Source organism: Cryptotermes secundus, unplaced genomic scaffold, assembly GCF_002891405.2.
Source record: "Cryptotermes secundus unplaced genomic scaffold, Csec_1.0 scaffold1350, whole genome shotgun sequence".
In the NCBI taxonomy this organism is placed as follows: domain Eukaryota; kingdom Metazoa; phylum Arthropoda; class Insecta; order Blattodea; family Kalotermitidae; genus Cryptotermes; species Cryptotermes secundus.
The window spans coordinates 1,284,880-1,309,167 of record NW_019739242.1 but is presented as its reverse complement, the minus strand read 5'-3'; the positions used below and the strand labels follow the sequence as shown (position 1 = coordinate 1,309,167).

General features: G+C 42.8%; 1 protein-coding gene across 2 annotated transcripts in view; it reads right to left on the bottom strand.

Moving 5' to 3' along the window:
* Positions 1-22,833, bottom strand: part of LOC111871873 (cell surface glycoprotein 1) — a 178,704-nt gene extending 155,871 nt beyond the window's left edge. For both annotated transcript variants that reach the window (XM_023865256.2, XM_023865255.2), the window contains exons 1-3: positions 22,654-22,833; positions 21,703-21,942; positions 14,588-14,699 (exon numbers count right to left, since the gene is read on the bottom strand). In XM_023865256.2, the coding sequence (XP_023721024.1) occupies positions 14,588-14,660 (73 nt within the window). In that variant the 5' untranslated portion in view covers positions 14,661-14,699; positions 21,703-21,942; positions 22,654-22,833. The remainder of the gene's footprint in view (positions 1-14,587; positions 14,700-21,702; positions 21,943-22,653) is intronic.
* Positions 22,834-24,288: the final 1,455 nt, after the last annotated feature.

The window sequence follows — 24,288 nt, the reverse complement described above, 5'->3', positions numbered from 1 at the left end:
AGAGGACGTCTATATATTGAACACACACACATATGCATATTTATAGAGTTACACGTACATATAAAATTGTAAACTATATGTATCCACAAGGAACCGGAAACTTGACAAATGGCGTACTGCTGAGTATGACCGCGACAAACGACAGACCCGTCCTCTCGTCAGAGAGAACGCCCCACATTGTCAAAAATGAATCTGATAAAAACAAAAACTGATCTTGGGTCCCAGAAACGGCTTGACACCAAGACTGACTAGCCGACTGACCGTCTGCTTAATGTGACTTTGACGTCGAATTTGAGTTGCTACAGCAGAAGTTGAGAACCAATGAAAGCCAGGGATGACCAGTCATAGCCAGTAAATGGTCATTTGAGAGTAAGTGGCCGTCATGATTTAGTTGATGGTATGAGTTCTGAAGCAGTCGCCATCCTGTAAGGACATGAATAAGGAAGCAGAGGAGTATCTATTGTTGCGAGCCCTTACCGGGCAACGACCAGTGAAGACATACGACTTAGCGTGTGCGGTAGTGAGAGACAGAGTGCGTTAATTAGCAAAAGCTTTGTAATTACTTGTAGTTACGATTTGTAAGTGTTCAATGAATCCAATTACCATTCCAAACCCCGTTGATAGTCACTCTAATCATGTGACAGTATCTTACAGAAATAGAGGCAATCGAGACAAATCAGTGCTTGTAAATGCTTAGTACAGTAGATGCCAGGGGCACAACCTTCATGGCCATCATTAATACACTTAACTAAAATACAAAATAAAAATTATCCGTCCTCTCGTCTCCCCGTACTCACATTCCAATCATGCTTAACGGCGTTACCGTAACGTACAATATTGAGAAACTGCGTGCAAAAACCTCTCACATTTTATTACCTTACGTAAAGTAGGCTTTATTAATCGGTCAAAGCGGCTAAAAATTCTAACCTACTCCATATTAACTCAATGCAACGAAGTATGCCTTGAGGGCTGAACTGCTGTTTCACTATTCACGAAACTAACTTCCAGTTTCTTATGGCAGCCAAAGACTCATCATAATGCTTACAAGAATCCGACATTGTTCTTAATTCTGAGCCAGATGAATCCAGCCCACACCTTCAAACCATATTCCTGCAAGAACTTTCGTCACAAATCTTCCCATCTACTCCTTGTTTGTCAAGTCTTCTCTTTCCTTCAGGATTTTCATACAGAATTTTGTATATAATTCTTATGTCCCACATTTCATCTCCCATGAGTTGATAGTCCTAATAATATTTGATGAAGAGTGGAAATTAGGAAACTCTTGAAGAATGCCGTGCGGACCGAAGTTTCGGAGGACCGTGTCGCCTCCACCTTCAGGGTAGAAAAATCCGCGAGTGACGCTGCAGCCAGCTGCTCACGCACATGTTTGCCGAAAACTAACGACTGAATAGATCATGTACGTAATTAATTGCCTGAGTAATTAGTTACAGAAATATTACTCAGTTATCAATGTTATACAGGAGCCGGGATAGCGCATTCGGTATAGCGACTGGCTACGGGCTCGACGACTGAGGGGTTGGAGTTCAAATCCCGGTAAGGTCAAGCATTTGATCTTCTCCACGTTGTCCAAACCGGCCCCGGCGTCCACCCGACCTCCTATCCAATGACCGGGACGTGAAGCTGACCACTCACCTCCAGCTAGTGCCGAGGTCAAGAAAATGTGGATCTATATATTCACTCCCCAATACGCCTACAAGGCATAGTGCTTAACTAGTTAAGCGGTGAGACAACTTTACCTTTTTACCCTATCAATGGTATACACCGTAGATTGTCTGACATGTATTTTATAGGACACAGATTTTCTGGAGTCGGCATCATTTTCTATCTTCTTAAGAGAGGAAGACACTCATTTACACTTCACACGATGTGAAAGAAAACTGTCTTAAAGAGTACTATCTTGTGGGATATAACGTCCTGTAGCCTACAGAAAATCAACCAACGTTTCGGAGGAACATGTCGCCTCCTTCTTCAGGATTTAAGAATAGGTCCAATCAAGAAACCAGCATGACGCCGGAAGCAAGCACAATGTTCCTTGTCGCCTTCAAATCTTATTTTGGTTAAAGAAATGCTTTCACACTCGGAAATTTTACAGAACTGTGGTTTTCTGCGATTTTCAATCGCAAAGAAGCTCGATACGGCGGTTCTCAATCAATATTTCTGTGCAAATTTGACAGAAGTTCGTCAGATTGGGGTTAATAATAAATGATTCAGTAGGAAAATATATCCATAGAGCGTTTATTAATTCCACTACAGACCCATAGAGTAGCGTGGAGTATCTCTTTAAAAATTACCGCCCTATTTCAAATTCCTGGATGAACCCCTGGAAACGAGTTTCCATGCAACACGAAATTAGGAAGTGCCGGAGAAGTTGCCTGCCTATCAGGCTACTATTGCCAGCTTGTATGTATTCTTTTGCCCTCTCCTGGCAGAGGCATTAACTACAGGAAGTGAACAGCCGAACATGTAGATTCCTGTACTACCAACACTGAGCGTAGATTTCCTTCCTTATAAAAGGAAAAGGTCATTTACAAAAGGACAGCGTGGACTGTGAGACAAATGACAAAAGAACAACAGAAGATATTTCTTGCATTATCATTGGGAATTATTTTAGAGCCATATATAACAAAGTGGATAGATAAGAAACAGACTAACTTCATGAAGCCGAGTCCATCTTTAGAAGCCGCCTGTCGCTCATCTACTCAAGAACTTCTCAACACATTTTGGAGCCCTAAGGTTCATTACCGTGTCCATGAGAGCCATCCACTGGTCCCTGTCCTCAACCAGATGTATCCAGTCCATGCAATCCGATCCTACTTTCTAAGTTTCATTTTAATATTATCCTCCCGCCTATGTCTAGGTCTTCTTGCTGGTTTCTTTCTTTCTGGCTCTCCCAGCAAAACACTGTCAGCACTTTCTTTCGGTCCCATGCGTGCTATATGCCCTTCCCAACTCATCCGCCTTGACGTTATCATTCTAATTATATTTGGTGAAGAATACAAGTTTTGAAGCTTCTTATTATGCAGTTTTCTCTAGCATCCCATCATTTCATCCATCCTCTGTCAAAATAGTCTGAGATATTGAGTGTCGCTAAATGAACCACAAATATCTAAATAAATGTTCTAATCAAGGTACGCGGGAATGCATGGGTGGCAATCGTTTAAAATACGCTTCACAACAATGAGGCAAGTCGAAGAATAAGAAACGCTAAACTTCACACGAGACAGGGTTGTGAAACTCTAAGACCACTAAAGGTTAATAGTCATGGATGCACAGACTGGATAGAAACGACTTCCGAATGACGTAATCAGCAGGTGCGCAAGGGTCATGTTGCTCATCTTAATTACAAAGCAACTTTCATTGACATACACAATTCTAATACATAAAGGCATGCATTATCATTATTGCATAATGAGGAGCTTCATGATTTTTGCTCTTCGCCAAATGTTATTAGTTATTACAATGGTCAAATCATGGAAGATGATGATCGGGGTATGTAGCACGAATGAGAGGGAAGAGAAATGCACACATAATTTTGGTGTGAAAACTTGAAGGCAGGAAAAAGAAAACATGCAAGACATTGGAAATATATTATTAAAATTGTTTTTGAAGAGGTAATGTGAGAGAGTGTAAACTGGATTCGTCTGGTTCAGGATACGGGTAGGAGGCGCGCTCTTCTGAACACGGTAAGAACGCTTCTGGATCCCATTAAGTGCTGGTAATTTCTCGACTAGCTCAGTAACTATCAGCTTCTCAAGATACGTGCAGTTTTTTTTGTTTGTCACGGATATGTAATATAACTGAAAGTTACTTAGAATTTAAGCGGCCTCCGTAGGCTAGGGGTAACGTTCCCACCTCATGACTCAAGGTACGCGGGTTCAAACCCGGCGGAGGTCGTGGAATTTTTAAGTCCTCCTGGAGGGACTTTAAGCCGTGGGTCCCGTGTCGTAGATTTACGGCACGTAAAAGATCCTCATGTCTCTAGGAGACCTCTGAGCAAAATTAGGCACGTTTCCCGCCCAAGTAGTTTCCAATGCCTCTGGTAGATGGGGGAAGCATCGGGTACCAATGGCCAACCTCGTTGGCTGAACGGGGCTGATAGCACGCACCAGTACCGGTAGGGTATGGCGACTGGTAGAATATCAAAGGGGGATGTACAATAGACTATTAGTCGTGATGCATGGGGAAACCCACCCCCTCCAATAATAATAATAATAATAATAATAATAATAATACTTAGAATTTGTCTTTTGAGACACAGTTTCTATGCAAAAGGGCAAAATGTTGAACAACACTCTCACCTTCAAAACAGTATCAAATTAATTCATTTTCTTATGTATCAATGTAAAGCTGTTTCTACGAAACTGGTCCTTTTGCAAGGAAAATGCGTATCAACCTCAGATTCCAAATTTTCAAGAGAACAGATTACTTCAGCACTCGAGGGGTAGTTGAAAGGGTTATATTAAAACACATCTTAGAATAGCAAGTTACGAAGGCATGGAGCTGACTCAACTGGCTCACAATTGGATTCAAGGAAGGGGTGTGTTTCATATAACGGTCATAGTTCTTGACCACCTAGGAATTTTTCAAAGAAAATAATGTAATCAGTTATTCTGTTAAGAAATTTTGTAGATCACCTTATGGCAGCAAAACTAAGAAAATTACAAAAATATATTTCTGTTAAATTCAGACTAATGGAATTAAAATTTCTGAGAGGTGTGGATCTTTTTGATTGATAATGCGGTTATTTTGTGAAACTGTATTGAGTGACTGAGATTATGCAGCATAAATTGACATGCAATAGGCGCATCATTTCAGCAATCACTAGAGTGAGTGCATTAAGAGGAATACATATCGTAACATGTAAATACCAGCATGGAAAAATGTGCACACCTCAGAATACTTAACAATCAGATAGCTGCATGTGTACTAACTAAATGAACTCTGTACACGGAGCAGAACAGTTCTTGAGAAGCTAGCAGTCGTTCAGCTGGTCAAAAAATCCATTACCTTTTTCGGAACCCGTATGCTCATTACCATGTCCATAAGAGCGTCACTGATCAGTGTCCTGGGCCAAATGAATCAGTCCTACTTCTTTAAAATCTATTTAATATCATCCTCCTATCTACGCCTTGGTTTTACTGGTGGTCTCTTCATACACCTCAGCAAGAGGTGTATGAGGTGTATATCTGGCAAAGAATCCTCATAGTGAAATTTCCCACTTTGTGATATTTTTCGTCCTGTTGTTAGGTTATACTTCTTAGACTAAAATTGACGTAGTTATGTACAGTTATTCTTGATAGAACATTTTATTTATAGGAATTCTGATAATAAACTGACACAAAAACATGGCTATTTACTGAACTGTCTACAAGAAAATTCTATTGTTTATGCTACTCTACACTGAACTTCACTGTGAAATAAATGTTTGTTTTTTACAGTGGTTTTAAAGGATACATCCCGTATTATTCGGGAGATCGCTGGTCGGATTGAAAGTAGGTGCCTAAGAAGAACAATCAATTGTCCCTTTTTATTATTGTAGGCAAGGTAAAAAAGGTAAAGCTATCCCTGTAACTGGCCGTGAAGGCCCATAGGGTTGTGAGATGTTGAGCTTTCCTCATCATCTGGACAATCGGCTCACAGATGGCGGTAAGATTGTCAGCCTAACGCACCGGTCGCGCTTTTCCCCCCAGGAAGATTTCTGGTACTCAAATTCCGCTAGAGGCTGAGTCGACCTCAGGGTAATAGTGCGGCTGGAAGGATTAGTTATTGGAGAGGGTGGGTTTCCCCATGCACTTAGGCCTGTAGTGGTCCATTGTGCTTCCCTCTATCATTTCTACCAGTCTCTATATCCTACCGGTATTGGTGCTTACCATCAGTCCCGCCCAGCCAGCGAGACCGGCTCTACTAGCTGAGAGGTATCTATAATGCTTCCCCCATCTACCAGAGGTATTAGTGACTGCTGTTGGGCGGGAAACGTCCGCAATTTTGGCTCAGTGACCTCCTTTGGAGGTATGAGGTTCTTTTACGTGCCGCAAAGCTACGACACGGAACCCACGGCTTAAAGTCCCTCCCGGAGGACTTGTTCCCTGAATTTTTCCTCCCTTAAAAATTCGACGACCTCCGCCGGGTATTGGAACCCGCGTACTACGAGTCATGAGGTGGGAACGTTACCTCTAGACTACGGAGGCCGCTTGGCTGGAAGGATTAGATCAATTGAAAAAATCCACCTAATTGTGACTCGAACCCGCGATCTTCCAATTTGCAGCATAGTGCCTCAACCAAGTTACCGCATTCCCCCTTTGTTATTATAACTCTATGAAACATAAACCAACCTACGGTAAATGGCAGATTACAAGGCTTAATGACCAACATAGGTCACATACTGAATCCAGCATTACATTAATACTTGCTGCCCAGTTCAACTGTGCAAGGCCGACTCTATTAATCTGCCATCCTCACAAACTGTGACGTGGGTAACAGAAGTTTTCAGCGAGTTCGATCAGTTTAATGAAAAGCACATATCTACCGATATTAAAAATACCATCATTCAGAAAACCATAAACATACGGATTATAATTGGACCGCGCCAAACCCCAAGCGGTGAATCGCTGGCTTCCCACCGCGGCGGCCGCGGTTCGATCCCGGGTCCGGTCAAGTAGGATTTGTGGTGGACAAAGTGGCGCTGGGGCAGGTTTTCTCCGAGTACTTCGGTTTCCCCTGCCAATCTTCATTCCACCAATTGCTCCACAATCACCCTCACCTATCATCTGGAGCTGGTACAATAGGCCAGAAGTGGCCGCAGTACAAGGGCCTTAGTCCCACCCCACTAGCATTAAAAAAAAAAGATTATAATTAATCCCACGAAACAGAGTCTGAGCAGCTGATGGTCGCCACTGGTGCCAACCCTTAGCCATTTGAATCCATACCACACCCTTACGTCCTTCTCCTTTAAGACAGATGCATGTTGCTGTTATTCTCATGTCATCCCATATCTCTTCATCTGATCACTCTAACATTATCTGACGAACAGTTCCATTTATGTAGTTCCTTACCACGCAGTTCTCTCCAACCTGCTCCTATTTCCTTGGTCGAAATATTCCTCCTAACTTCCTCTGCATCCTCAGCCTTACAGTGGTTACAGACTCAAACAGAACAACGAAGAGATAGGATTATAGTGCAAGCGGCCTCCGTAGTCCAGAGGTAACGTTCCCACCTCCTGACTCGTAGTACGCGGGTTCAAAAACCCGGCGGAGGTCGTCGAATTTTTAAGGGCGGAAAAATTCAGGGAATAAGTCCTCCGAGAGGGACTTTAAGCCGTGGGTCCCGTATCGTAGATTTACGGCACGTAAAAGAACCTCGTGTCTCTAGGAGACCTCTGAGCAAAATTAGGCAACATTTCCCGCCCAAGTAGTTTCCAATTCTTCCGGTAGGTGGGGGAGGTATTAGGTACCACTGCCAGAGGAGGGGGGACCTCTCTGACAGAAAGGGACTAACTATCAGATACCACTGCCAGAGGAGGTTGGAACCTTGCTGGCAGAAACGGGCTGATAGTAAGCACCAGTACCGGTAGGGTATGGAGACAGTAGAAATTAAAGGGGGACGCACAATGGACCACTAACCGGTCTAAGTGCATGGGGAAACCCACCTCCTCAATACGGAATACGGAATACAGTGCAATGTTTATCGTTTAGGATACAGCAGACAGCAACACAAACGATTATGAACTCAGTGACAGCACGCATTCGCCTAATTTAATCTGATCTTTTCTTCCTTCTTGGTGTAATATCGATCTGTCGTTTTCATTTCAAATATTTGAAATTACAAAATGTTCAATTGATTTGTAAGCCATTTTGAATTAAAATTTTGCCCTGCACTCCTTGTAACGGGTCATCCGGATAATCTCAGTTCCTTATTCTTTTATTCCTAGACATATAACGATATATAATTTGGTTTGCATGTGAATGTGTTGTTTTTATTGTAAATCCGACATTTTGCGACTTGCCACGGCAGCCATTTTAGAGTTGGGTACTTGTGAAGACGCGTCTCAATGTTCTGTCATTTTTTCTAGTCGGCAAAACGCTGTAACTAAATGAAGGCTGATCATGTTTCAAATCAATTTAAATCTGAAAACAACCTTTCAGTTCTGTAAAACATTTAATAAATAAAATAATAAACATCTGCTTCGATATGTAATAACACGCGCCACCGATAAACCTAAAGGCGCGTCCACATTACTCGTGCTCGTGCTTGCCAGGCTTGTGCTCGTTGGGAGACTCGTCTGGCTTTTACGTGTGCTCGTAAATCTTCGACCACACTACTTCTGTTGCTCGCCAGGCTTCAGCGCGTGAGGATCCGTATATTTGCTCGTAGTGTGTATAGGCTGTAGTCGTATTTTAATTTATTGGCTATAGTTTTTAACTTAAAAATTTAAAATTTGCTTGTCTCATGACTTGTCATATCGTCCACATTACTCGCGAGCATAGCGAGTCGCACGAGCACGAGTAATGTGGACGCGCCTTTAGACAAGGACATAACGCTGGGCTCTCCTTCCAGCAGGTGGTTAGAAGAATGTGTGTACTAATTCTACACTTTCTTCTCCGTTTCTGCTTTTACGTGTGATAATTTTCAGCGACTTCTTCTCAGTGCTGTACAAGGAAATGAAAGGATTAGAAAATCAGTTTGGAATACTGCCATTTTAAACTAAGTGCTAGTTTTTGCAGTGAGTACTATTCACACTTTGCCACGGTTACGTGGTGCGGTAATCGTGCGCGGACGTGGAAAGACAGAAGGCGTGAGGGGCTCCAGTAAAAATAGTGCTGCCAGTTCTTGTCTCGACATGTCGCTTGCGTAATTCTCTCCTACGTAAACAAAATTGCTAATGAATTATCAAAAAAGATGAGAAGTAATGTTGCCAAAACTATGAAGGAGAGACCAGTGGCGGATCTTATTTCCGATTTCTTGACCAGAGTTTTGTTGAAGAAATCAGTATTCTGGGATGTGGCGCCGTGTAGATATGGTGTTAACCGACGTTTCGGAAGAATGTATCTCCTTCATCTTCAGGGTAGAAGTAAAAAGAAGAAAATCCGTGAGCGAGAAACCAAGTGCTAACAGAGTACATAAGACTGTTTTCTTCATAGTGACCGCCGTGAAAATCTCAAATCTTACACAGAGTTTTGTTTCTCTCTGTAGCATAAATTTATTGAGATGAGCTAAATTTGTTTTCTTAAATCATAACATTTTTGCCTCTAAGATTTCCGTTCTCCGTATGCTTTAAAATCGTAGTAGACATTTATTTCTTTTTTTATACGTACTTCATTCTTTGCCCAGGCTCTTCCGCTCTGCTTCTGCAGTTCCCAACAAGCCTACTTGCAATATACTTTAAATTAAGTTCTTACTCCAGGGGTACGTTTAAAAAGAAACTTCTTATATTAATTCCCTATTTTTATTTACTCACCGTGCGCTAACATAAGTCGGCTCAGTATATCTCACTCCTAATCCGGCTAATATCCATTTTATGCTTATGTTTTAAACGTGAAATTTTTAGGTTCTCCGATCAAAATTCTGCATCGCATGCGTTTCTAATTTATATCACTCGTATTACACCATCCTTGATTCAATAAACTAACAATTCCACGTGAAGACCACAAATTATGAAGTATCTACTTATGTAATTGTCATCACCCTCATATGAAGCTCTCTATCTCGTCCGGTTATACTAAAACAGATCTCAAAGAACTGGGTGCGGGCTGCAGGCATCTGGTTCAGAGCAGGGGCAGTTGGCGCGCTCTTGTGAACCCGGTAATACACTGACGCGTTTCATAAAGACTGGGATTGGCTCACCTCACGAAGCTAGTTACATCCTTATAATTTAACAAATGTACTCACGTCAATTAATTACATTTCAATAATTATTTCAGATGTCAGAGTAAAACAGGTTGTACAGATAATATATTTTTTTTTTCCTGTGGCGCTACAGCCCCAATTTGGGCCTAGGCCTACCTCCATGAAACTCTACGTTTCACTTCGGTTTACTAGATCTTAAACATTCGGTAGGACTCCTTGGGCGAGTGATCAGCTTGTCGCAAGGCCTCTACCTGTACACAAACACAGAAAAACGCACATACACAAACACTGAACATCCATGCCCTGAGTAGGATTCGAACCCACGATCCCGGCTTCCGAGCGAGCGAAGACAGTGCATGCCTTAGACCGCTCGGCTACCGTGTCCTTTTGAATTTGAAATTTCTATTGCAAAGTTGAAAAGGTATACATTTCCAGGTAGTGATAAAATTCCGGCATAACTGATTCAAGCATGAGGTGAAATATTACGTTTTATGATACGTAAGGAAATTAATTTTATTTGCAATAAGGAAGACTTCCCTGATCAGTTGAAGGAGTCTATTATTTTACAAGTTCACAAGAAGGGTGATAAAACTGACTGTAGTAATTTAGTAATTATCGGTGGGAAATCACTGTTATCAACTTCCTCCTTTCAGGGAGCAGATGCACGATTCCAAGATTCGCGAGAGAGCAAAATATGGTCCCGAGGAGCTCGGAACCAAGAATGACTGTGCTGGCGACGGCCAGCAACAATATATCAGACAGACCCAACGATCGATGTCCCATTTCAAAACACGCGAAAGACTCGGAAAGAACAAAAATATTGTTATGGGTCCCAACAGGACCAGAAATCAACATTTACTTTATTGGCGAAGACCAGCAACAATTTAACAGACCGACCGGACCATCACAGTCAGCTTTTCTCTCTGATACTCACAGGTCTTTCGGCGACAGACAGACACTGACAAGAAAAACGGTCCTCCGAACTTTGTCAGCCGATGCCCCTCTATAGCGGTCAGTGTCGTTAACGTGTGGTGTGAAATGCGCTGGAGAATACACGTACTTTGGCTGTGTGCTGATGACCCGTTCCCTGTCAGCGTCTTGTTGACAGTGTGAATGGGCCTTCAGCCTCTGTTCTTTATTTATGGCAGATGCTGACCCATTATGCCCACGGGTACCGCGCAGCATCATAAAAATTGATGAGTTAATAGGTCTCTGAAAAATATGCAACTTTCGCTGAAGAGCTTCTTACTAAACTGCGACATAATAAATAGCTTCTTCGTGAAACCTGTCTTTACCTTTGAGTCTGGTGATGGTAACTGAAGAAGCAGAGAAGCCAGGCATATGAAATTTTTTTGTGCGAAGGTAAATCACAGAGAGAAACGCAAATTATATTTAGAATTCCCCTCACATATGAATAATTGAAAACATAAGCGACTAGAAAAAATCTCTGAGACTCATCATTACCTGCAAGGATTCAACTGTTCTGTCCCCATGCTCAGGCAATTCAGTCTTTGAGGATTATGAGTAAGTCATTTTAGTCTACTTTCCGTGAAGGTAAATTTGTCCCTATGTTTAATGAACTAAGCACTACGCCATGAATGCATATGGGGGAGTGGATATATACGTGATCCACATTTTCTTGCCCTCTGCACTAGTTGGATGTGAGTGGTCAGCTTCACGCCCCGGTCGCTTTATCTTCGGGAACAGCGCGCCCCGTACCCATTGGATAGGAGGTTGGGTGGAACCCAGAGCCGATCTGGGGGACTTGGAGAAGAGAAAATTCTGGACCCTACTGGGACTAGAACTCCGACCCCTCCGCCGTTCAGCCTGTAGCCAGTGCCTATACCGATTACGCTACCAGGGCTCCCATAGAAAATTATTGACCCTTTCGGGACTCGAACTCTTACCCCTCGGTCATGCAGCTCGTAGCCAGTCGCTATAATGACTATGCTATCCCGGCTCCTAGCCTAATTTCGGTATTTTTAAAAAATAAAAGTAGGCTTACGAGATCGTCTTGCTGTCTGTGTGTCTGTATGTATACACACCCCCCACTAATGATATTATGTAATGGCTCAGTAAAGAGGCTCCCGCGACAAGGAAAATCTTTACAAGTTCTTGACTCCACAAAAAATTATTCGATATGATGTCCCATATGTTCAATACACACCTCTCAGCACTGTGATGCCGTTCTACAAATTGACTGGCAGGTTTAAATCTGAACAGTTCAGTTAATAAGAGAGAATATTTTAGGTTAACTGAATTTTCGGTCGTCTGTGTACACCACTTTCATTTTTCGGACACAGCGGATACTGCATATGGGTTTCGTGTGGTCCTCAGGATCAACCGCGATAACTTCCCCAAACGATTGGTCTTTTTAATAAAGAAGCAGTGAGCTTTCTGTATGATAGCAAAGTAATTTATTAACATTATTTAGATGAATTTCAGGCCCCAAAATTCAATTACACACATCTCGAAAAGCGCTCAGGTTAGCGTAAATAACATCAATTAAATCTTGAAGAGTAGATCTCTTGCGTTAAGTAATAAAACCTGCGATTTGATATGATCTTGGGACTCTTCGGCTCTTCATGCCATAACCTTCATTATCTTCCTCCTCTTCTTCTTCTTTGCTTTCTTAAATCTAATTTTTCCACCATTATCTTTCATTTATTTCAAATCAAGAAACCACAAATTGCATAAAAGCAACACAATCATTGTAGGAGTTCAGGTTCTCACAGAGCTGGTTATGAAGAATTCCGTCTTCTGGGATGCAATGCCTTGCAATCCGTTAATAGTCAACCGACGTTTTGAAGGAAGTTGTCGCCTCAATTTCAGGGTCGAAGCATAAGCCAAGCAAGAAACCAGCATGAAGCGGTTAGCGAGAAATCTTCCTAACTGCTTCATGCAGGTTTTTGCGTCGCTTATTCCTTGACTTTGAGGAATGAGGCGAAAAGTTCTTCTGAAGTACCGGTACTTTGAAGGGACTACACGGAGTTGTTGCCCTAAAGACAGAATTCTTCTTAACAAAGTTACTGTAGTGTATCTCTTAATATCAAATTTCTTTAACAGATCTGCATAAAAAGTACCTACTATTTTTAATCTTGCCCTAATTCCATGCCTGGGGCACGCGGTAGCGTATTTGGTTGAGGCACTATGCTACAAGCCGGAAAGTCACGGATCAAATTCCGATGAGGTCATTGGATTTTTTTCAATTTACCTAATCCTTCGAGCCGCACTATGGCCCTGGGGTCGACTCAGCTTCTAACAGATATGAGCACCAGGAATCTTTCTGGGGGGTAAAGGGAGGACGGCGTGTAAGGCTGACAACCTTACCGCCATCTGCGAGCCGATTGTCCAGAAAATGTGGGAGCCTCGACGTCTCACAACCCTATGGGCCTCCACGGCCTGTTACAGGGATAGCTTTACTGTTTTACTTTTTACTAATTCCATGCCAGAGCACTTGGGTTAACCAGATTCCCGGAAAGTCAGGTACGTAGTACGCCTATGTCATGAGCAGGTTCTCTTCATTTGAGTTCGAGAAGCGGTCTGTATTTTGAGCAACCTTCTTCGAACATACCAAACTACTCAACACATCTGTTAGCCTGCAGTAGTGGTAACCGCTAAGGGTTCAAGAAGAGTTATCTAATCCTTCTGTGTCTATTTTAAAATGAAAAACAATTCATCATTTTTTTGCGGGAGATTTTCATCATTGCGAGGCTTACTATATTCCTCAGTCACTTTGTATAATGTTGAGACATTGCGCCCGAGGCAAAGTGCTGAGAGGCCAGTGGAAGGAAGCTAACTAATGGTTTAGCACATTATTAAAATTAATCGTGAAGAAATTTAAATACTCATCGATCTGCTAACCACGAATTTTAAAGCTAATTATGCTTTGATCATATAAAGAGATTGGTTGTGCAGCACTGCCATGAGAATCACCAAATTACATAAAGGTAAAGTTGTCTCTATGCATAAGTAATTAAGCACTACGCCATGAAGGCGTATTGGGCAGTGTGTACAGATCCACATTTTCTTGACTTCGGTGTTAGTTGGATGTGAGTGGTCAACTTCACGCCCTGGCCACTTTACCCCCGGTAACCACTAGATAGGAGGTTGGGTGGACCCCAGAACCGATCTGGACGACGTGGAGAAGAGAAAATTCTTGACCCTACCGGGACTCGAACTCAGACTCACAAGTCGTATAGCCCTAGCTAGTCACTAAACCGACTACACTATCCCGGTTGTCATCAAATTACACAAGCTGTTTTCAATCGGCAGTTGCAATTTCAGATGAGTTATCAACATGACCACTTGAGTGGTATGACACACAAGAAATCGTTTCACACCTCATGACGACTTCTTGCATAATTCACGTACGCGCTTCATAAACTCAGTAATTCTGGATATTAGGTTCGTAAGGATGGGTCAGAGGCACGAATCCTTCACGGGATCTGTTTCCCATGTACTGTTACAGCGCAATCCGACGGCGAATTCTTAAACTAAACCACTCGTTAACTAAAAAAACACAGTTTAACTTATGTTAATCACTTTTTGAGATCAGTGGTAGCGGGGATACCTCTCTCGCTGAAATGGATGACCGGTGTCATCCGGATGGCAGGGGCAACACAACACTCACCACGACGAAACAATCCCTGGAGCTCACATACTCAATATGTACCGGGGATTTTTCCGAGAACGTGAAGCGGGCAGCATGTAGAGGGCCTACCTGTTAGCGGATCCAGCAGGAGCACGGCGCTGCCCAACTGCAGCAGAAGCAAGCAGCGGCACCAGGTCCTCATGTTGTCTCACTATCGCCCGTCTCCTCCTCTCGTCTGCCTCTGCAATCAGGCCCGGACTTAAAAATAATTCGCCCATTACTAACCGTGTCAAGCGCTGTATATCACTTGATGTACTGAAACTGGGTAAAATGGCAGCTCGGGAACTGAAACGGGCAGTCTAAACGTAACGACTTGCTGGGGCCGTTGACACAGCAACGAAATAAATAGTTTTAATAAAATCGATTGTATTAAACATGACCTTCTGTGAAGAACTAACCACCTACTTTCCTGTTACACGATATGGACCGCACAGAAAACTAAAAATTTAGGGGGCAACACACAAACAGCAAGGTGATCTCGAAAGTAGCCTTTCATTTCTCAAAATAAAGAAATTAGGCTGATAATAATTATTAGAGGGGGTGGGTTTCCCCATGCACTTAGACCAGTTATTGGTCCATTGTGCGTCCCCCTTTAATTTCTACTGTCCCCATACCCTACCGGTACTGGTGCGTGCTATCAGCCCCGTTCAGCCAAAGAGGTCGGCCGTCGGTACCTGATATTTCCCCCATCTACCAGAGGCGTTGGAAACTACTTGGGCGGGAAACTGTTGCCTAATTTCGCTCAGAGGTCTCCTAAAGACATGAGGATCTTTAACGTGCCGTAAATCTACGACACGGGACCCACGGCTTAAAGTCCTTCCCGGAGGACTTGTTCCCTGAATTATTCCACTCTTAAAAATTCCACGACCTCCGCCGGGTTTGAACCCGCGTACCTTGAGTCATAATAATACATCAGTGATTCAATAGTCTTTTTATTGTCTCATTCATCACTATATTTCAGTCGCATGGTCCATCATCAGGTGGTTTGTAAATAAGTAAATAAAATGCTTCATTGTTGAATTGATATAGAGTAAACCATCGATAATCCGGTTACAGTTAATCCGGATGTTGGATAATCTGGATCAAAATGTGAAAAATGAAAAATTTTGTTCATAGTTGAATACACACTTTAAAGACACGTGGGATTTAGGTGCAAGAGGGCTTTTAGACTGTGAAGAAGGCAGCTGGAGAGACTGAAACCACGCAAAAGGAAAAATATCCAAGATGTGCTTGAACTGAATTAAGGAGACCCTGCACTTCAGTTTCTGTGAGAGGAAAATATTGCTGCAGTGATATTTTTTATTTGTTTTAATCAGCACTGACTACCAGTACATTACTAAATTTCAATTTCAATTTAAATCTAATTAATTATTAAATTCTGGGATCGAATCTCGACAGGATTTCTTGCTATAATGACTGACGGTTATCGTAGTTTTCCTATGTATTTACGAACATTATTTTGGCAGAGCCTAAAATCACCACCCATTCACTATTCATGATCACCTTATCATTTAAATCGATCTCTTTCTTTAACACGGAATCGTTAAACATATAAGTAAAAATGATTAATAATAAAGAAACTAAAAACTTCTGGTACCCTGAATCATATATAATCACAGACCCATGTGACCACAGGCCAGTTACGAGAATGGATTAAAACATTCAAAAGTCGAATGTTTCAGAGGCACGACACTTACACCTCCTAGTTCTCCAAACCGCTCCAAACTGACTCAAAAGGTGAAGCCTGTGATTTGCATTCTGGACGTGCGCGGTTGGAATGCGGACAGGAACGCGGTCTATCCGGTCTGACGTTCGTTATGAGTTTGTCATTCCCTCATTACAAACTGATGAATACTGCCACAGATTAGGTCACGACTACGTCCGTGTCTTTTGTTATCCATTATTCGCTTTTCTTCCTACCAATCGTCTCTAGGCCCAGGAGCCTGAGTTACTGAAAGTGCCATTAAATAAACAACAAATAAAATATAAAGATTTGTGGTAGTCCTGATTCATAACGAATGTTATGTTGCATATTGCCTACTGCCTCCAAGTAGGTCTGATGTACGGGAGAAGGGATAGCGATGGGCTACGGGCTGGACGGCCGGGGTTCGATTCCGGACAGGGGCAAGAGATTTTTCTCTTCTCCATAGTGTCGAAGACCGGCTCTGAAGAACACCCAGCCTCCTAAAAGGAGGCCGGGGCCTGACGCTGACCACTCGCCTCCATCTAGTACAAAATAGTGGAGCTACACCGAAACTCCACGTGACGTCTTCATGTCTTCTTCTTCTTCTTCTTCTTCTTCCTATCTTATGATGACCGTCAACACAACAATGCGGGATATCTTCGGGTTAGGAAGAAAACAGATGTAGATACACAGAGATACTGGGTTTTCGGACTTTATCCATCGTCCGGTTTCTAAATAACTAAGAAAAAAACACAACGTTTGGTCCAGTGATTGAGGCTAGCTGTTTCTACGGGACCCAGCAGAGTAGGTGTCTTCCCTCACCTGAGGACGGAAACAGATCCAGTTTCCGAAACGTGTTTTTTCTTAGTTATTTAGAATCCGGACGATGCATAAAGTCCGAAACCCCAGTATCTCTTTGTGTTATACACCATCGTCAGAACCCTATAGCATCTAGATGTAGATATGTATCTTACTTATGTAATAACATCATTGATTTCTTGCTACATGTTTCCACCTATGAGTTAGATCATCGTCAGGCACTTTCTATGATCTATAACCCAAGTTACTAAAGTTAATTGTCCCAATATGGATCCATATTGTGCAGGTGGTGTCTGCTGTTGCGGGAGAATACTTATATGTAGAGTTACAGTAAATCTACGGTACAACGTTATGACGAAGCTTATTACAGACACAATTTAAAATGTACTTACTTACTTACTCATGGAGCTGAGCCCTTCTGGAGGAGCTGCCAATTCTGCAGCTACTCAAGAATTTCCCAGCATTTTATGGAACCCGAAGGTTTATTACGGTGTTCACAAGAGCCCTCCACTGGTCCCTATCCTGAGCCAGATCAATCCAATCAATGCCATCCCATCCTATCTCTCTATTATTATTATTATTATTATTAGAGGGGGTGGGTTTCCACATGCACCGCGACTAATAGTCTATTGTACGTCCCCCTTTGATATTCTACAAGTCGCCATACCCTACCGGTACTGGTGCGTGCTATCAGCCCCGTTCAGCCAACGAGGTCAGCCCTCGGTACCTGATACTTCTCCCATCTACCAGAGGCATTGGAAACTACTTGAGAGGGAAACTTTTTGCCTAATTTAGCTCAGAGGTCTTCTAGAGACAGGAGGATCTTTTACGTGCCGTAAATCTACGACATGGGATTATATCTCTCTAAGATCCATTTTAATATTGTTCACCTACCTACGCCTTGATCTTCCCAGTGGTCTCTTTCCTTCTGGCTTTCCCACCAATATTGTGGATATAAAATTTTTTCCCACAAATTTCTTAGCACCTTCGTCGGCTTTGGATATTCATGCTATAGGATACTGAAATGTACGTAATTTTGCTATGCTTGTTGGTGTTCTCAGGTGTTGTGAACACGCTGTACTATCGTGGTCCGACGTGCTACCTTCTGCTTCCTGTTTTGTAGCTTTTTACTGAAACTAATTCTCGTGTCAGTGACGTGCTCGTAAATTCGTGTTTCCTTCGTACGGTTATTTTGGATTGACATAGGAGTTGGATGTTTGAATATTAATGAGCGCTAAGGTTGCCCCTTAGGGCCGCGCCATAGCTCAAGCGATTAGTCGCTGGCTTCCCACTGCGGCGGCCCGGGTTCGATCCCGGGTCTGGTCAGGTGGGATTTGCGGTGGACAAAGTGGCGCTGGGGCAGGTTTTCTCCGAGTACTTCGGTTTACCCTGCCAATCTTAATTCCACCAACTGCTCCACAATCACACTCACCTATCATCTGGGGCTGGTACAATAGGCCAGAAGTGGCCGCAGTACAAGGGACTTAGTCCCACCCCACTAGCATTAAAAAAAAAGGTTGCCCCTTGTTAGTGTGGCGTTATTTTTGAAGCTATGTACGATCTGAACCTTCTTCTTCCTCTTCAAGCATATAGGCCATTGGCCTGTTCCCGGCTTCTCTATCCGTGTACTCGTATCTGCTGAAGACGGCTGCAGAGTCAACTCCGGGAAGTCACCTGTATCATACGTATGGCTATCTCAGGCTACTGAGTCGCCTCTGAAGCCGACTTCTACTGTTAACAGAGTTGAAATGCCCCCCCCCCAATGCAGAGCTGTAACTGACGACACTTGATACATCTGATAACCTGTCTGTGAACAAGCATGTTCCGGGAGAGGCTGTCGACTCTCAGTGTAGCAAACGGTCGCAAAGACCCACTGAGAGGTGAGGATGTGGGTTGATGCCCCTTCTTCTCATTCCATGTCACTGGCTGCACCGGTTCTGTGAAGAATGGGGTCGGAACTTACAGTACGTGTGATCGCAGATTGAGGTTACTGATTGATTCTGTAAACAGATTTTCCTGTGGTGAATATAAGGTAAAGTCGTTCCTGTGCTTAAACAAATGGAGGAGTGGCTGTATAGATCCACATTTTCTAGACCTCGGCACTAGCTGGAGATGAGTGGTCAGCTTCACGATCCGGCCGCTTTACCCCCCGGGGACCCCAGAGCAGGTCTGGACGACGTGGATCTTACCGGGACTCGAACTCCGACCCTTCGATCGTCCAGCCCGTAGCCAGTCACTATAATGTTCTTGAGTATAATTACATCTTAAGGAACAAGTTTTTTTAATGCTAGTGGGGTGGGACTAAGTCCCTTGCACTTCGGCCACTTCTGGCCTATTGTACCAGCCCCAGATGATAGGTGAGGGTGATTGTGGAGCAATTGGTGGAATGAAGATTGGCAGGGGAAACCGAAGTACTCGGAGAAAACCTGCCCCAGCGCCACTTTGTCCACCACAAATCCCACTTGACCAGACCCGGGATCGAACCCGGGCCGCCGCGTTGGGCGCTATGGCGCGGCCGTACTAGTCTGTGAAAAAGGGCACGCGGTAGCGTAGTTGATTGAGGCACTATGCTACAAGCCGGAAGGTCACGGGTTCGATTCCCGATGAAGTCACTGGACTTTTCAATTTACCTGATTCTTCCAGCCGCATTATGGCCCTGAAGTCGACTCAGCCTCCAACAGAAATGAGTACCTGAAATCTTCTTGGAGGGTATAGGGCGGCCGGCGTGTAAGGATGGCAACTGTACCGTCATCTTTGAGTCTATTATCTAGAAAATGTGGGAGCCTCGATGTCTCATAGCCCCATGGGCCTCCATGTCCTGTTACAGGGATAGCTTTACTTTCTTTTATCTTTTACTAGTCCATAATAAAGTCTAGCTTACATACGGCCACAAATTGAACTTTCCACATATCCCACAAACCGTCCCTGAGATTCTGTTGAAATTTAATAAGAGACTTCCACTAATTTGCACTTCATGGATCCTGTTTTTAAATAATGTTAATAAACAAGAAACAAAGATCGCAGTGGTAATTTTGTATACTACATTATGAAGCCTGTTTCGTCATTAGTCTGCACTTTGTTAAATTTAAGACAGATCATAAATACCATTCTCACCTGGAATTCTTGGTCCTATATAGCCCGGATGGCCGGTCACGGTAGCCTAGCGGTCTAAGGCATGTACTGTTTTCGCTCGCTTGGAAACCGGGATCGTGGGTTCGAATCCCACTCAGGGCATGGATGTTTAGTTTGTGTGTATGCGTTTTTCTGTGTTTGTGTACAGGTAGAGGCCTTGCGACGAGCTGATCGCCCGCCCAAGGAGTCCTACAGAAAGTGTAAGATCTGGAAAAACCGAAGTGAACGGAGAAGTTCATGGAGGTAGGCCCTAGGCCCACTGGGGCTGTAGTGCCAAGGAAAAAAAAATATATCGCCCGGATGAAACCAGTATTTCACTCCACGTTAAAAACAACCCTTATTTCAAAATGCATGAGCCTGGATACAATTTACGCCTTATTCTAGTCATTAGGTGATTTGTTGATTAATCATTCTCAGCCCCATTAGACCCTACGTATCTGTGGCTAATGAGTAATGATCCACTCTGGGCAGTTCAAGTCGCTAGACCACTAGAACTGGACGGATATGTCTTAGCTTATGCCTTCTGTATAATGCTCGACGCTTAGTTGGAATCAGGAGAAGGCATTAGGTATCACATATGCCGAAGCACTTCTTAAGTCCATAGTATCCGGTCCAGAGTAGCGGCTAGATTCACTTTTAGACCAAAGTTCAACATATTCGCTTTTGCGCATGACTCGCTGTGAAAAAAGAGAATATACGTCTCTTAACACTGCTCGGTAAGACTAAGATTCTTCGTGTTTCCCCTGTTCTTGCAGATAAATTCTGTTCAGCATTTTAAAAGAGGTCACTAATACATCCTTCTATGCCCTTACGAATTTGTCATTCAAAAGCACCCTCCCACTCGGTGTCATAGGCGCATAACTCAGTTGGCCGAGAAAGGGCCAGTAAATAATCTAAGAACAAGTGACAACTAATCTCATATATAATAACTCAGCATATTTGTTGGCAGGCTAATTCATACACTGTGATCTTAATAAATAATTGTGGAAGTTACGGATACAAGGAAAACACAAAAGAAAAGTGCCTACTACGTAAGGCCCATTTGACTGTACAAATTTTCATCTGAAAGAGCTCTGTCTAATGGGCCTTATAAACTGGATGCGTCTTTTTATCTGCAGACGGAAACAAAATTATAAAGAATACTATCTTACGGGATATGACGTCATGTAGATTGGTAGTTACGTAACAAATTTTCGGAGAAACCTGCCGCCTTCATCTACAGGATAACCCTAGTCTGACGTCAGAGGCTGAAGTTTTTTCTGAAATTTTGATACCTACCTACAAAGTCACACTGTGTTGCATCCAGTAAATCAGTCATCTGCTTAGCCACTGCAGTGAAAACCCCAGACCTCACGAGGAAGTTTCCGATAAGAAGAAAAACCTCTAAAATTTTCTGTTTTAAATCACTAACAATGGATACAGTTCAAATAAAATCTATAGACCCAAAACTAATATTTCTTATTGATCAACCTTCAAATCCATATTATCTTATCTTGTTATAATATCTACATAAATAGTAACACAGATATTAGTATCAATATTATCTTACCTATATATGAAACTGTCGCGATATCAGACAGTTGATGAAGAAACCAGTGTCCTTGTTGTAGTCACGCACTGCCCACCAATCGTTACGAAAATAAACACATGTTTTGGAGACAGAGATGCTGGTCGGAGAGCCACTCGACCCCTGCAGGTTGGGTGCTAGTGGCGACCTATTCCTTGTCTCTTCTTATATCTACGCCTTCCCTGTCGATACTGCTCTCTTACTCACTCATCGTGGGGTCACCTGTTTCGTATAATTCAGACATCTTTAAGCATAATGCTAATAAATACTTCCAAAGTCCCTGTCAAGCGATATTTGTGCCCCTGCAAGAGACAATTATTGTTGCGTCTCATGAACAAAAACCGTTCAATTATTTCTCAATATAGACCTATTTAACAAAAAAACTTAATCATTTTTATTCAGAGATTAAGAATGTCCACATTCCTACTTGAAAGCAATTAAAGTACAGGTTTACCCTTCTTCCTTCGATTATTTAAAGATATTTTATCAACCACGTACATATATTTTCTTTTTTTCCTTGGCACTACAGCCCCAGTGGGGCTAGGCCTACCTCCATGAACTTCTCCGGTCACTCACGTACGTATATGTTGTCGAATAAGAAAGGAAGATTTTAATATGACTCTGGCATAAGAAAGAGTCGAGAGGAAGCTGTCGTAACCTATTTGAAGAAAGTATCGTACGATTTTCACATAAGAACTGAGAACAAAATCGTGAAAATCTATCACGCAGATAATCTTATGACGATTTCTTAACTGCATAACGACGCAGAATGGGAGATGATAGTGAATGACGAAATAGAATACATGTGGAATAGAGCAGCAGTAGTTTACTTTGAGATATATAGCAGAATAAGTCAAGATAAACTGTGGGAAATATTATATACATAATAGATGCTGTGTTAAGATTCTAACCTAAGACTTTCCAGATACAAACCATGATTTCTTGATGCTTAACTCAGCAACACGTTATCCCACATTTGTCGTACTTATTCCAGCTAATATCTTCGTGATCTTCTGGTCTGATTTGAACGTATTAAATCTCATATTAAATATAGAGACGTGTAATATATGGAAAGAACTCATTTTTCGTTTCTCGGAACCACATGCGCACATGCACTGCTCACGAGGCTGTAGTTTGTCGCCGAAATACTTCTTGATTTCTCCAACAGATGTCATTCAGTGCTCTACCGCCGGACATATAATTTCGATTGAAGCGGCTCTGGTCTAATGGAGGTTATATTCTGGAATTTGCCTTCAGGAATTAAGGAGAACCTCGAAAAACGAAATTCGCACCCAGAACCTCCCGAATGGCCTGTAAGTTTAGAGAGATACCGCTTCATCAACCTGTTCGGTACAACCTTACGTCCAGTATACAGGTTTCAACATCTTTCGTATCTGGTTGAAGGAACTGAACATGCTCTAGGTTCCAGCGCTGTGACATCACTAGCACAGCTACACAACCGGCAACTTGAAACCGGCTCTGCAGCATGGCTGGTGTGATGCTGAAAACCGTATCTACTAACATCTTTCATGAGAAGTTAAGAGTTTCCAGATGGTCAAGAGATTAGCTACTTTCATAAAACTCCAAGTTCCTTGCGGTGCTCACAAAGACACTTCATTGCCTCCTATCTACAGACAACTGAAACCAAATCATGTACTCATACCTGAAGTTGCCCCTATGCTTAACTAATTAAGCACTACGCCATGAAGGCGTATGGGGGAGTGGATGTATAGATTCACATCTCTTGACCTCGGCACTAACTGATCAGTTTCACCCCCTGCCGTTTTATCCCCGGTGAAAAAGCCATTTATATCCATTGGATGGGAGGCTAGGTGGGCCCCAGCGCCGATCTGGACGATGTGGAGAAGAGAACATTCTTGACCCTACTGGGACTCGAACTCCGACCCCTCGGTCGTCCAGCCCGTAGCCAGTCGCTATACCGGCATCCAAATACTTATACCTTACTTACTTGCTTACTTACTCACTCACGGAGCTGAGCCCTTCTGGAGGAGCTGCCAATTCTGCAGCTACTCAAGAATTTCCCAGCATTTTATGGAACCCGAAGGTTCATTACCGTGTTCACAAGAGCCCTCGACTGGTCTCTATCCTGACAGATGAATCCAATCCACACCATCCAATCCTATCTCTCTAAGATCCATTTTAATATTGTCCACCCACCTACGCCTTGGTCTTCCAGGTGGTCTCTTTCCTTTTGGCTTTCCCACCAATATCCTACACGCATTCCTCGTCTCACCCATTCGTGCTACATGCCCTGTCCACCTCATCCTCCTTGACTTGATCATTCTAATTATACTTGGAGAAGAGTACAAGTTATGAAGCTCCTCATTATGCAGTTCTCTACAACCTCCTGTCACTTCATCTCTCTTCGGTCCAAATATTCTCCTCAACACCCTGTTCTCAAACACCCACAGTCTATGTTCCTCCCTTAATGTCAGAGACCAAGTTTCACACCCATACAGAACAAATACTTATACCTACTTTCTTTAAAATTATTTTAATATCATCCTCCCATCTACAACTAGATCTTCCAAACTGAATCTTCCTTTC